General features: G+C 46.8%; 1 protein-coding gene across 5 annotated transcripts in view; it reads left to right on the forward strand.

Annotated features, from left to right (window-relative positions):
- Positions 1–5,439: 5,439 nt before the first annotated feature.
- Positions 5,440–14,768, forward strand: part of UBXN8 (UBX domain protein 8) — an 84,316-nt gene continuing 74,987 nt past the window's right edge. For 3 of the 5 annotated variants that reach the window (XR_012219959.1, XR_012219960.1, XM_073543438.1), the window contains exons 1-2: positions 5,448–5,776; positions 14,574–14,696. Coding sequence is in view for 3 of the 5 variants with exons in the window: in XM_073543438.1 (XP_073399539.1) it covers positions 5,692–5,776; positions 14,574–14,696 (208 nt within the window). In the remaining 2 variants the exon portion in view is untranslated. Of the gene's footprint in view, positions 5,777–6,148; positions 6,279–14,573; positions 14,697–14,768 lie in introns of those variants that run through there. The other 2 variants (XM_073543451.1, XM_073543460.1) reach the window with 2 other exon arrangements.

Genomic DNA, 14,768 nt, shown 5'->3' on the forward strand with positions numbered 1-14,768 from the left:
ACATAGAGCGCAATACTGCAGGGCGGTGAGGTGCATTGTGGGTACTGCACATCTCTACATAGAGCGCAATACTGCAGGGTGGTGAGGTGCATTGTGGGTACTGCACACCTATACATAGAGCGCAATACTGCAGGGCGGCGAGGTGCATTGTGGGTACTGCACACCTATACATTGAGCGCAATACTGCAGGGCGGTGAGGTGCATTGTGGGTACTGCACATCTCTACATAGAGTGCAATACTGCAGGGCGGTGAGGTGCATTGTGGGTACTGCACACCTATACATAGAGCGCAATACTGCAGGGCGGTGAGGTGCATTGTGGGTACTGCACATCTCTACATAGAGCGCAATACTGCAGGGCGGTGAGGTGCATTGTGGGTACTGCACACCTATACATAGAGCGCAATACTGCAGGGCGGCGAGGTGCATTGTGGGTACTGCACACCTATACATACACTGCGTTCCAAATTATTATGCAAATTGGATTTAAGTGTCATAAAGATGTAATTTTTTGTTTTTCAAATAAACTCATAGATGGTATTGTGTATCAGGGCTCTTTGGATCACTGAAATCAATCTCAAACGCCTGTGATAATTAGTTTACCAGGTGAGCCCAATTAATGGAAAACTAGTTAGAATGATGTTCCACATTATTAAGCAGGGCACAGGTTTCAAGGAATTTAGGAAAGAAAAAGGATCTCTCTGCTGCTAAAAAACATCAAATAGTGCAATGCCTTGGTCAAGAGATGAAAACATTAGATATTTCCCAAAAATTTAAACGTGACCATCGTACTGTTAAGAGATTTGTGGTTGATTCTGAGCACAGACATGTTGTGCTGATAAAGACAGAATGAGGAAGGTTTCTGCCAGGCAAGTTCATCGGATTAAGAGAGCGGCTGCTAAAAAGCCATTACAAACCAGCAAACAGATATTTAAAGCTGCTGGTGCCTCTGGAGTCCCTCGAACCTCAAGGTGTAGGATCCTTCAAAGGTATGCTGTGGTGCATAAACCTACTATTCAGCCACCCCTAAACAGTGTTCACAAGCAGAAATTGTAGCAGTGGGCCCAGACATACATGAAGACTATTTTTCATACAGTCTTGTTTACTGATGAGTGTGGAGCAACCCTGGATGGTCCAGATGGATGGAGTAGTGGATGGTTGGTGGATGGCCACTATGTCCCAACAAGGCTGCGACGTCAGCAAGGAGGAGGAGGAGTCATGTTTTGGGCCGGAATCATGGGGAAACAGCTGGTAGGGCTCTTTAAGGTTCCTGAAGGTATGAAAATGACCTCTGAAAAGTACTGTATATAGAGTTTCTGACTGACAGCTGTCTTCCATGGTATAAAAAGCAGAAACGTGCTTTCAGGAGCCAAATCCTCTTCATGCATGACACTGCACCATCTCATGCTGCAAGAATACCTCTGAGTCATTGGCTGCTATAGGCATAAAAGGAGATAAACTCATGGTGTGGCCACCATCTTCCCCTGACCTCAACCCTGTAGAGAACCTTTGGAGTATCATCAAGCAAAAGATCTATGATGGTGGGAGGCAGTTCACATCAAAACAGCAGCTCTGGGAGGCTATTCTGACTTCATGCAAAGAAATACAAGCAGAAACTCTCCAAAAACCCCCAAGTTCAATGGATGCAAGAATCGTGAAGGTGATATCAAAGAAAGGTTCCTATGTTAACATGTAACTTGGCCTGTTAGGATGTTTTGGAGTTAAATAGCTTTTTTGTTCAGTGAATGTGACCTCCTAATGCTGCAAATTCCACAAATGAGAATTTTCAGTTCTTTAAAACATATCAAATGTTTAGAAATTCTACTGTGCATAATAATTTGGAACAGTGCAATTTGCGTTTTTATTCATTTTGGAGATTATACTGTTATCATTGGTAGGTTTCTTCAATAAAATTCAATGTATACTCTAACGGGTGATGACTTTTATTAGACTGACTGTCATTTGTACCGACTATTTAGGAAAATCAAAGAAAAATATCATTTGCATAATAATTTGGAACACAGTGTAGAGCGCAATACTGCAGGGCGGTGATGTGCATTGTGGGTACTGCACACCAACACAGAGCGCAATACTGCTGGGCGGTGAGGTGCATTGTGGGTACTGCACACCTATACATAGAGCGCAATACTGCAGGGTGGTGAGGTGCATTGTGGGTACTGCACGCCAACACAGAGCGCAATACTGCTGGGCGGTGAGGTGCATTGTGGGTACTGCACACCTATACATAGAGCGCAATACTTCAGGGCGGTGAGGTGCATTGTGGGTACTGCACGCCAACACAGAGTGCAATACTGCTGGGCGGTAACGTGCATTGTGGGTACTGCACACCTATACATAGAGCACAATACTGAAGGGCGGTGAGGTGCATTGTGGGTACTGCACACCTATACATAGAGCGCAATACTGCTGGGCGGTGAGGTGCATTGTGGGTACTGCACACCTATACATAGAGCGCAATACTGCAGGGCGGTGAGGTGCATTGTGGGTACTGCACACCTATACATAGAGTGCAATACTGCAGGGCGGTGAGGTGCATTGTGGGTACTGCACGCCAACACAGAGCGCAATACTGCTGGGCGGTGAGGTGCATTGTGGGTACTGCACACCTATACATAGAGCGCAATACTGCAGGGCGGTGAGGTGCATTGTGGGTACTGCACACCTATACATAGAGCGCAATACTGCAGGGCGGTGAGGTGCATTGTGGGTACTGCACACCAACACAGAGCGCAATACTGCTGGGCGGTGAGGTGCATTGTGGGTACTGCACACCTATACATAGAGCGTAATACTGCAGGGTGGTGAGGTGCATTGTGGGTACTGCACACCTATACATAGAGCGCAATACTGCAGGGCGGTGAGGTGCATTGTGGGTACTGCACGCCAACACAGAGCGCAATACTGCTGGGCGGTGAGGTGCATTGTGGGTACTGCACACCTATACATAGAGCACAATACTGAAGGGCGGTGAGGTGCATTGTGGGTACTGCACACCTATACATACAGCGCAATACTGCTGGGCGGTGAGGTGCATTGTGGGTACTGCACACCTATACATGGAGCGCAATACTGCAGGGCGGTGAGGTGCATTGTGGGTACTGCACACCTATACATAGAGCGCAATACTGCAGGGCGGTGAGGTGCATTGTGGGTACTGCACGCCAACACAGAGCGCAATACTGCTGGGCGGTGAGGTGCATTGTGGGTACTGCACACCTATACACAGAGCGCAATACTGCAGGGCGGTGAGGTGCATTGTGGGTACTGCACACCTATATACATAGAGCACAATACTGCTGGGCGGTGAGGTGCATTGTGGGTACTGCACACCTATACACAGAGCGCAATACTGCAGGGCGGTGAGGTGCATTGTGGGTACTGCACACCTATACATAGAGCGCAATACTGCAGGGCGGTGAGGTGCATTGTGGGTACTGCACACCTATATACATTGAGCGCAATACCGCAGGCCTGGGCGGTGAGATGCATTGTGGGTACTGCACACCTATACACAGAGCGCAATACTGCAGGGCGGTGAGGTGCATTGTGGGTACTGCACACCTATATACATAGAGCGCAATACTGCAGGGCGGTGAGGTGCATTGTGGGTACTGCACACCTATAAACAGAGCGCAATACTGCTGGGCGGTGAGGTGCAATGTGGGTACTGCACACCTATACATTGAGCGCAATACTGCAGGGCGGTGAGGTGCATTGTGGGTACTGCACACCTATACATTGAGCGCAATACTTCAGGGCGGTGAGGTGCATTGTGGGTACTGCACACCTATACATAGAGCGCAATACTGCATGGCGGTGAGGTGCATTGTGGGTACTGCACACCTATATACATAGAGCACAATACTGCAGGGCGGTGAGATGCATTGTGGGTGCTGCACACCTATACTTAGAGCGCAATACTGCAGGGTGGTGAGGTGCATTGTGGGTACTGCACACCTATACACAGAGCGCAATACCGCAGGCCCGGGCGGTGAGGTGCATTGTGGGTACTGCACACCAACACAGAGCGCAATACTGCTGGGCGGTGAGGTGCATTGTGGGTACTGCACACCTATACACAGAGCGCAATACTGCAGGGCGGTGAGGTGCATTGCGGGTACTGCACACCTATACCCAGAGCGCAATACTGCAGGGCGGTGAGGTGCATTGTGGGTACTGCACACCTATATACATAGAGCGCAATACTGCAGGGCGGTGAGGTGCATTGTGGGTACTGCACACCTATACACATAGAGCGCAATACTGCGTGAGGTGCATTGTGGGTACTGCACACCTATACATAGAGCGCAATACTGCGTGAGGTGCATTGTGGGTACTGCACACCTATACATAGAGCGCAATACTGCAGGGCGGTGACGTACATTGTGGGTACTGCACACCTATATACATTGAGCGCAATACCGCAGGCCTAGGCGGTGAGATGCATTGTGGGTACTGCACACCTATACACAGAGTGCAATACTTCAGGGCGGTGAGGTGCATTGTGGGTACTGCACACCTATATACATAGAGCGCAATACTGCTGGGCGGTGAGGTGCATTGTGGGTACTGCACACCTATACACAGAGCGCAATACTGCAGGGCGGTGAGGTGCATTGTGGGTACTGCACACCTATATACATAGAGCACAATACTGCAGGGCGGTGAGATGCATTGTGGGTACTGCACACCTATACACAGAGTGCAATACTTCAGGGCGGTGAGGTGCATTGTGGGTACTGCACACCTATATACATAGAGCGCAATACTGCTGGGCGGTGAGGTGCATTGTGGGTACTGCTCACCTATACACAGAGCGCAATACTGCTGGGCGGTGAGGTGCATTGTGGGTACTGCACACCTATACATTGAGCGCAATACTTCAGGGCGGTGAGGTGCATTGTGGGTACTGCACACCTATACATAGAGCGCAATACTGCATGGCGGTGAGGTGCATTGTGGGTACTGCACACCTATATACATAGAGCACAATACTGCAGGGCGGTGAGATGCATTGTGGGTACTGCACACCTATACATAGAGCGCAATACTGCATGGCGGTGAGGTGCATTGTGGGTACTGCACACCTATATACATAGAGCACAATACTGCAGGGCGGTGAGATGCATTGTGGGTACTGCACAACTATACTTAGAGCGCAATACTGCAGGGTGGTGAGGTGCATTGTGGGTACTGCACACCTATACACAGAGCGCAATACCGCAGGCCCGGGCGGTGAGGTGCATTGTGGGTACTGCACACCAACACAGAGCGCAATACTGCAGGGCGGTTAGGTGCATTGCGGGTACTGCACACCTATACACAGAGCGCAATACTGCAGGGCGGTGAGGTGCATTGTGGGTACTGCACACCTATATACATAGAGCGCAATACTGCAGGGCGGTGAGGTGCATTGTGGGTACTGCACACCTATACATAGAGCGCAATACTGCGTGAGGTGCATTGTGGGTACTGCACACCTATACATACAGCGCAATACCGCAGGCCCTGGCAGTGAGGTGCATTGTGGGTACATAGAGAGCGCACGACAGTAGGTGCTTTATGTGGGTACTGTACACAAGCAGCGCTCACAGCAGCGACTACTAGAGAACTGGAGCGGTTTCCGGTCACGTGTGACCACGGACTCACAGGCAGTTCCTGCTCCCGAGACATGGCCGTCCGGAGCCGCGCTCTAGTGTTGTGCCTGCTGCTAGTGTCGTTCTTCATCCTCCTGTGTCTCAGGAGTCACCCGCTAGGTACGCAGTGCGCCTCGTATGCTGCCATCTGTGCCTGCATCTTCTCCACGCGTTATGTGCTGTATGACTGCCAGGAGGTTTAACCCTTTGTGCGCACGTGCCTCTGTGGATGAAGTGACGTCACGAGTGTGCGGATCTGTGCACGGTAGCTCCATGCTCACTCACTGCGGGCAATCAGAAGATGAGCGGTGTTTATTAAAGGGGTTGTCCAAGCAAAACAAATATTTTCCATGAGGAAGGCAGATGTGAAAAAATAAGCCCCACCTTAATCACCTGCATCCGGGAAATCCGGGATGTAATTGTTCTCTTAGCTGTCGGACTGTTGTGACCTGTGATTGGCTGCAGCGGTCAGATGTCTTCTCAGATGTTTTCTGGTGCTGCTGAGTGTCACCTGACTGTTGCAGCCAATCACAAGCCACATCAGTCTGGCATCTGGCTCAGCAGTGATTCACGGCTTCCTATTTCTGCGCAGACCATGGAGTGTCCACCTCGATACACGAAGGTGACTGAGATTCTTATTTTTTGCATATCCAATCCTATGTGCAAAGCGTTTTTGCTCGACCAGCCCTTTTAATAATCTGTGTCCACAGGGCGTGTATGCAGCAGATTTTCTTTCCGGAAAGCTTGTATTACAGTATCAGTATTATTGATGTCAGGAAATACACAATATAGCTTAAGCCTCAGTGTGTGATTATACTGTGAAATAAGAAGGGAGAAAACCTGCAGTAATCCACATCAGAATACCCAGCAAGATCCACGCCATTTGGGGAGGATTTTGCATTGCAGAAGGTTGGAGGTCGGGAGTTCGTGTGAGCAGTTCACGCCTCGAAGCCTTCTGTTGTAGGAGAGTCTCCAACTCCTAAGGCCCATGCAGACGTTCGTGCCATCAGTCTGAGCATGGACTGGCCGTGGCTCACCTGAGCGTGACCGCTTCATATATTTCTGTGACGCTGTCCTGCTCGGGTTGGGAGACCCGCTACCAGTCCGATATCAGACCAAAATCCATGGGCGTCTTCATGAGCACTCTTCCTTTTCTGGAGGCCTGCAGGACATTCTGGGAAAGATGGCATCTGGCAAGTGTGAGATATAGTTTCAAATAAGACGCAGATCCTGGCTTGACCCCCTGAACTAATCGCATCATTGGGAATTTACCGTGCTGTTTGTTTGCATCTTTAAAACCCCTTCGTGACAGCCAATACTTATATTTATTGACCTGAGATATAAGGGAATATCAACCCCATGCAGGTGATAATCCAGCAGCTGTCGGCTGTCCACTATATCTGACAACTTGCTGTATCACAAATGATCGGTATTGGCACCATCCATATCTGCTTAACCCCTTACTTGCTGCTGTCAAAAGTAACTACATCAAATAAATGGTTAATAGGTTGTGGGGGCTTGCACTTTAATCTAATTGACACACCGAGATTATGATTGTGTGGTCCTGATGTTTGCCATAGCAGTTCATGGCCAAATAGCGGCCTTAGGGTACCGTTATACTTAGCGATGCACCAGCGATCCCCACAACGATATGGATCGCTGGTGGATCGCTAAGTGGTCACTAGTGAGCTGCCACACAGGCAGATCTCACCAGCGACATAGCAGGGGTCGGGGGTCGCTACTTACCTGTCAGACGCGGCGATCCTGACGTCCTCCCGCCCACGTCCACTTGTCGCTCGTCAGCGCCACAGGAAGCGCCTGACGAGAAATGGTCCAGGACAGTCTCGCGCGACCAGCGATAATCAGCGGGGGAGCCGGTCGGAGGTAAGTATCAGACACAGCAATATCGCTGCTACGTCACAAAATCGGTGACGTTACAGCGATATTGCTAGCAATATCGCTATGTGTAACGGGGGCTTTAGAGTCTCCCGGCTACAGCAGTCAGTTCAGAAGTTAGTGACATTTAGATGGTAAACAAACACTTTTTCATTCCGGATATACCACTTTGCATTAATTCCTGAAAATCACCTGAAGGGTTAATAAACTACCTGACAGCAGTTTTCAATATGTCAGGGGATGCAGTTTTTAAAATGGTATCATGTTTGGGGTTTCCCAATATATATCACCCCAAAAGTCACTTCAAACTTGGATAGGTCCCTTAAAAAAAAAATTTTGTAAATTTCCTTGAAAAAAGGAAAAATTGCTGCTACATTTTTAAACCTCTTAAAAGGCAAACAAAATAAATTAGCATTTTAAAAATGGTAATGATGTAAGGCAGACATGTGGGAAATGTTATTTATTAATGTTTTTGTTTGTTATGACTATCTGGATTAAAGGGATAATCATTCAAAGTTTGAAAATTGCAATTTTTTTTACATTTTTGACAAGTTTCTTATATTTTTTATAAATAAACACAAAATATGTCAATCTAAATGTACCACTATCATAAATTATAATGTGCCACGATAAAACAGTCTCAAAATCACTGGGATTTGTTGAAGCATTCCAGAGTTATGACCACATAAAGTGACAATGGTCAGAATTTTAAAAATTTGCCCGATCACGAAGGGGTTAAATCTACAGGGTTTGGGGGTCTTCAGCCTCAGTGCTCATGCAAAGGTATGCTTGTGAAACCAGCCAAAAGCACCAAACATGGAAATCTATGTTTGTTAAATCATTCTTAAAGGGTTGATACCAAAATAATACCCAGAGTATAGGCAATAACTTGCTGATCTTGCGGATCTTGGAATCCATTAAGGGGCTCTTCATATTACTTATAGGACAGCCAGAGATGGCAGAGTCCAGTGTTTTTCTGTCTCCCAGTGAATGGTGTACATGTATGACTTTCCACTTTCTTCATATGGGACACCAATGTGATTCTAAGATTTGTAGTGGATACTAATCCTACCAAAAATAAAAATTTTAAGGCATGACCTGTTAGATGCTGTTTTGTTCCCATACACTGGACACTGTGCCCGCAGCTCTGCTGTGTTTTTTAAGCCTTGCTGATTCATGTCTATTTACTAGCCAAACATTTTTTCCAATCTAGACATGGGTCAAAGTCAAACCGACCTTATTCTATGCAGGGTGACTGAGTTTCTGTCTTTCTTTTAGATTTGGACTAGACAGTCTTAAAGGGTTTGTCTGGGCGTGGGACAAATGTCTTCAATGATTCTATGTGACAGCGTGCAGTGTGCACACTGGCGCGATTCACTGGTAATCCCAGTGACAGCATATGTGCAGTCTGCATATTTGTCACATGTTGACTCTCCAATTGGCTTCTCTCAATAGAAGAGAAACGAATGAAGCCTGATGAGTCTAGTCAGTATGTTGTTGAAAGTATGCATATCACATACGTGCAGTCATGTGTCTGCCCTTTCACACCGGAAGATCGTGACAGCGTGCACATATAGAGTAACTGCAGACTTTTCTTCCAAGCCTGGACTACCCCTTTAAAATTCACCAGATTTGACAAAGTGGCTCATACTGCATAATAAATTTGGCTCCTCTTTAGACTGTGCTTTCTAAAGGGCCTGTCACACTAAGCGATATCGCTAGCAATATCGCTATAACTTGTGATGTTATAGCGATATTGCTAGCGACATCGCTGTGTCTGATACTTACCTCCGACTGGCTCCCCCGCTCGTTATCGCTGATCGCGCGAGAACGGCCTGGACTGCTTCTCGTCAGCTTCCTGCTGTGGAGACGAGCAACGCGTGGACGCGGGCGGGAGGACGTCAGGATCGCCTCGTCTGACAGGTAAGTAGCGACCCCCGACCCCTGCGATGTCGCTGGTGAGATCTGCCTGTGTGGCAGCTCACTAGCGACCACTTAGCGATGTACCAGCGATCCTGACCGTGTCACATCGCTGGTCGGGATCGCTGGTACATCGCTAAGTGTGACAGTACCTTTAGAGTTAACTTGTTTTGAAGTCCAAGTGGGTGTTATCATACAGTTTTCTCTGAGGATGTGTACTTTTCCGTGTATCATGCTGACCAATCATAAGCAGAAAAGAACACGCTCCACCATAGTTTAGGACAAATTTCTCAATGTGTGAAATGTACAGTTGTGTGAAAAGTGTTTGCCCTTTCCTGATTTCCATTTCTTTTGCATGTTTGTCACACTTATATATTTAAGATCACCAAATAAATTTAAATATTAAGCAAAGATAACCTTGGCAAAAGTTTTAAAATGGGGCTCCAAATGCTCACCTATTGCACCATCACACAAAAACATTTTGATTGTATTTAGATGTGCTGAGTTCAGGCGGCTAAACGAGTGTGATAGACAGTGATTGAAGTCGTTCAACGCTCGTGACCCGTCCTCTTTACACCAACTGAGAAACAATGATGGGAACAGAATAATCACTAGTAAATCAATCTGGCCACATACGGTATCATGTTATCAGCAGCATATCTGCAGTTTTCACGGAGTGATGTGCTGCTGTGAACAATAATTTTTGTTCAGAAATAACCAATCCAATCACTCAATGAATAGACAGCATTTTGCTTGTTTAGTATAATACACCCCATAGTCCTCCATATAGTATAATGCACCCCCCATGGTCCTCCATATAGTATAATGCACTCCCCATGGTCCTCCATATAGTATAATGCACTCCCCATGGTCATCGATACAGTAGAATGTGTCACGCCGTTCCGACATAGTCACCCGGCCTCCGCTCCCATGCCGTCTCTGCATACTCACCCGGCCATCGCTCCCACGCCGCAGCCCCTCGCCGCCCGACAGCCACGTCGGTCACCTCTGATAGGCACGCGCCTCCCTTCAGCTTCTTGTGCTCCGGCTATGCCCTGACCTGGAAGCACCCCCTGACCAATGGCAGACTAGACGGGCATATCAGGCCGCTTCCCCTTGAGGGAGGCGCCTGATCGTTATGTTTCCTAGCACACTGGGCCTCGCTTGTTCGTGTGCTCTCTGCAGTCTCACAGTCCCGTTCTCGTGTGCTCCCTGCAGCAGCCTCGCAGTCCTGCTATCCGTGTCTCCTACTCCAGTCCTGCCTCCGGTGTTCCTGTTCCATCTTGCTCCAGTCCTTCCATCCTACTCCAGTCCTGCCTCCGGTGTTCCTGTTCCATCCTGCTCCAGTCCTTCCGTCCTACTCCAGTCCTGCCTCCGGTGTTCCTGTTCCAACCTGCTCCAGTCCTTCCGTCCTACTCCAGTCCTGCCTCCGGTGTTCCTGATCCGTCCTACTCCAGTCCTGCCTCCGTTGTAACTGTTCCATCCTGCTCCAGTCCTTCCGTCCTACTCCAATCCTGTCTCCTGTGTTCCTGCTCCAGCCATTCCTCCACGTTCCAGTCTACAGTCTTACTCCACTCCTGTCTCCTGTGTTCCAGCTCTGTCCTGTTATCTACACTTCAGTCCCACACTCCTACTCCAGTCCATCCGGAGCCGCCCCTCTTGGTACCGGCTAGCGTGGTACTCAAACCCCTGAGCCTGCTCCTAATGGTCCCTGTATGGGGGTCGGTTCCACCTGGCAGCTCGCCCGGGGGCCCCTCGGTGCCACAGCCCAGAGGGTCCACTCCTGGAGATTCCGGCCCCAGACCAGCCACGCGAACAGTATGCAGCCCCCGTCAGTTGTGGCTAAAAGTATTGACACCCCTGCAATTCTGTCAGATAATACTCAGTTTCTTCCTGAAAATGATTGCAAACACAAATTCTTTGGTATTATCTTCATTTAATTTGTCTTAAATTAAAAAACACAAAAGAGAATGAAACAAAAAGCAAAACATTGATCATTTCACACAAAACTCCAAAAATGGGCCAGACAAAAGTATTGGCACCCTCAGCCTAATACTTGGTTGCACAACCTTTAGCCAAAATAACTGCAACCAACCGCTTCCGGTAACCATCAATGAGTTTCTTACAATGCTCTGCTGGAATTTTAGACCATTCTTCTTTGGCAAACTGCTCCAGGTCCCTGATATTTGAAGGGTGCCTTCTCCAAACTGTCATTTTTAGATCTCTCCACAGGTGTTCTATGGGATTCAGGTCTGGACTCATTGCTGGCCACCTTAGAAGTCTCCAGTGCTTTCTCTCAAACCATTTTCTAGTGCTTTTTGAAGTGTGTTTTGGGTCATTGTCCTGCTGGAAGACCCATGACCTCTGAGGGAGACCCAGCTTTCTCACACTGGGCCCTACGTTATGCTGCAAAACTTGTTGGTAGTCTTCAGACTTCATAATGCCATGCACACGGTCAAACAGGCCAGAGGCAGCAAAGCAACCCCAAAGCATCAGGGAACCTCCGCCATGTTTGACTGTAGGGACCATGTTCTTTTCTTTGAATGCCTCTTTTTTTTCTCCTGTAAACTCTATGTTGATGCCTTTGCCCAAAAAGCTCTACCTTTGTCTCATCTGACCAGAGAACATTCTTCAAAACGTTTTAGGCTTTTTCAGGTAAGTTTTGGCAAACTCCAGCCTGGCTTTTTTATGTCTCGGAGTAAGAAGTGGGGTTTTCCTGGGTCTCCTACCATACAGTCCCTTTTCATTCAGACGCCGCCGGATAGTACGGGTTGACACTGTTGTACCCTCGGACTGCAGGGCAGCTTGAACTTGTTTGGATGTTAGTCGAGGTTCTTTATCCAACATCCGCACAATCTTGCGTTGAAATCTCTTGTCAATTTTTCTTTTCCGTCCACATCTAGGGAGGTTAGCCACAGTGCCATGGGCTGTAAACTTTTTGATGACACTGCGCACGGTAGACACAGGAACATTCAGGTCTTTGGAGATGGACTTGCAGCCTTGAGATTGCTCATGCTTCCTCACAATTTGGTTTCTCAAGTCCTCACAGTTCTTTGGTCTTCTTTCTTTTCTCCATGCTCAATGTGGTAAACGCAAGGACACAGGACAGAGGTTGAGTCAACTTTAATCCATGTCAACTGGCTGCAAGTGTGATTTAGTTGTTGCCAACACCTGTTAGGTGCCACAGGTAAGTTACAGGTGCTGTTAATTACACAAATTAGAGAAGCATCACATGATTTTTCTAACAGTGCCAATATTTTTGTCCACCCTCTTTTTTATGTTTGGTGTGGAATTTTATCCAATTTGGCTTTAGGACAATTCTTTTTGTGTTTTTTCATTTAAGACAAATTAAATGAAGATAATACCAAAGAATTTGTGTTTGCAATCATTTTCAGGAAGAAACTGAGTATTCTCTGACAGAATTGCAGGGGTGTCAATACTTTTGTCCACAACTGTATGTTATAATGCACCCCATAGTTCTCAATAAAGTATAATGTAGCCCCCCGTAGAATATAATGTAGCCATCCCATAAAGTATAATGCAGTCCCACCATCTAGTATAATGCAACACCCTTATAAATAATAATGCAGCCCCCCCCCATAGAATGTAATGCTTCCCCATATAGTACACTACTCAAAAAATTAAAGGGAACACTTAAACAACAGAACATAACTCCAAGTAAATCAAACTTCTGTGAAATCAAACTGTCCACTTAGGAAGCAACACTGATTGACAATCAATTTCACATGCTGTTGTGCAAATGGAATAGACAACAGATGGAAATTATTGGCAATTATCAAGACACCCTCAATAAAGGAGTGGTACTGCAGGTGGGGACCACAGACCACATCTCAGTACCAATGCTTTCTGGCTGATGTTTTAGTCACTTTTGAATGTTGGTTGTGCTTTCACACTCGTGGTAGCATGAGACGGACTCTACAACCCATACAAGTGGCTCAGGTAGTGCAGCTCATCCAGGATGGCACATCAATGCGAGCTGTGGCAAGAAGGTTTGCTGTGTCTGTCAGGGTAGTGTCGCGAGGCTGGAGGCACTACCAGGAGACATGTCAGTACACCAGGAGATGTGGAGGGGGCCGTAAGTCCAGCTTTACTGCCCATTTCCCACACTGCATGTCCAGAGTTGTTATTAACCGCACTTATGTCTGTTGTACTTATTCTTCAGTAACACTAGAGTGGGCTGTCTTTATATCCATTATAGAACAGACTGTTCCTTACGAGATATGACAGCCTGTTCTCACGGCAGAGCGAGTACAAGTTGCTTGAGCACAGCAGACATAAGTGTGATTACATCTTACACACTGAAAACCCTGCTGTAAGATGTGATGGGGGCGTGTCCTCTCCTTTGAGTATTATTGCTATGATTGGTTAGCATTATACATGGAGAAGAACACACCCCCAGTGAAAACTGTGATCACACCCACTTGGACTTTTTTTTCATTTGTTATGGAGAGGTGAAATAAAAAACATAGTTTATTCTCTTCTTCAGCTACTATTACATTTTGTGCCCAACTCAACATGAAAAAATTTGTAAAAGGTCCTCTAGAAGTCAGCATTGTGGTACATGTAGCTTAGCAATTCAGCCCCAGTGGCTAACATGGGTGACTGTCGTACAGTTGACATCCCGACTGCTGTCACTAATACATATTGTCAGATATGGTGGACATGTGCCTGCACTTTTTCAGCCCCCTTTTCAGCAGAGTTTCCCTTTATCAACTCTCAAGATCCACAAGGAATGATACAAATAGTGGGAGAAGCAGCAGTGAGAAAATTCAGTATGGGCAATATATGAGGCCAAAACACCAGTTGATGGGAGTTTGACACTCCCTTTAAAATTAAAAGCTCTAAATATCCACTAAAAATGAGAAAATTCAATCAAAGTAAAGGCTGGGGATCAAGAATGGTTGTCTTCAGCAAATCCGGCTTGCAGTAATTACAAGTTTCCTTTCATGCAGATTTTAATGCTATTGATGGTTCTGTTCTGCTTATAAAGCTAATCGATGAAGCCCTGAGCCTCTGTGCTGGTAAAACACTTCTGTACAAATTACTTTGATTGTTTGTCACTTTTTGTCTTTTATATTAGGTTTGAAGGAAATTGCGTTCTGGATGGGGAGATTTATTTTGATCCTTGCTCTTTTTACTTTTCTTGTCTCTGTGGTGACTCCTTATTTTAATGCAGTTCGCCTGTCGGGCAGCTCTCAAGCAGGTAAGGAAAAGATTTGTGGCCAAGCAAATGTAATGCCAGATAGGTATTAACCTTTAGATACTTTCATGATTG

The sequence above is a fragment of the Dendrobates tinctorius genome, unplaced genomic scaffold, assembly GCF_039654945.1.
Source record: "Dendrobates tinctorius isolate UK_male_01 unplaced genomic scaffold, ASM3965494v1 ptg000011l, whole genome shotgun sequence".
Taxonomy (NCBI): domain Eukaryota; kingdom Metazoa; phylum Chordata; class Amphibia; order Anura; family Dendrobatidae; genus Dendrobates; species Dendrobates tinctorius.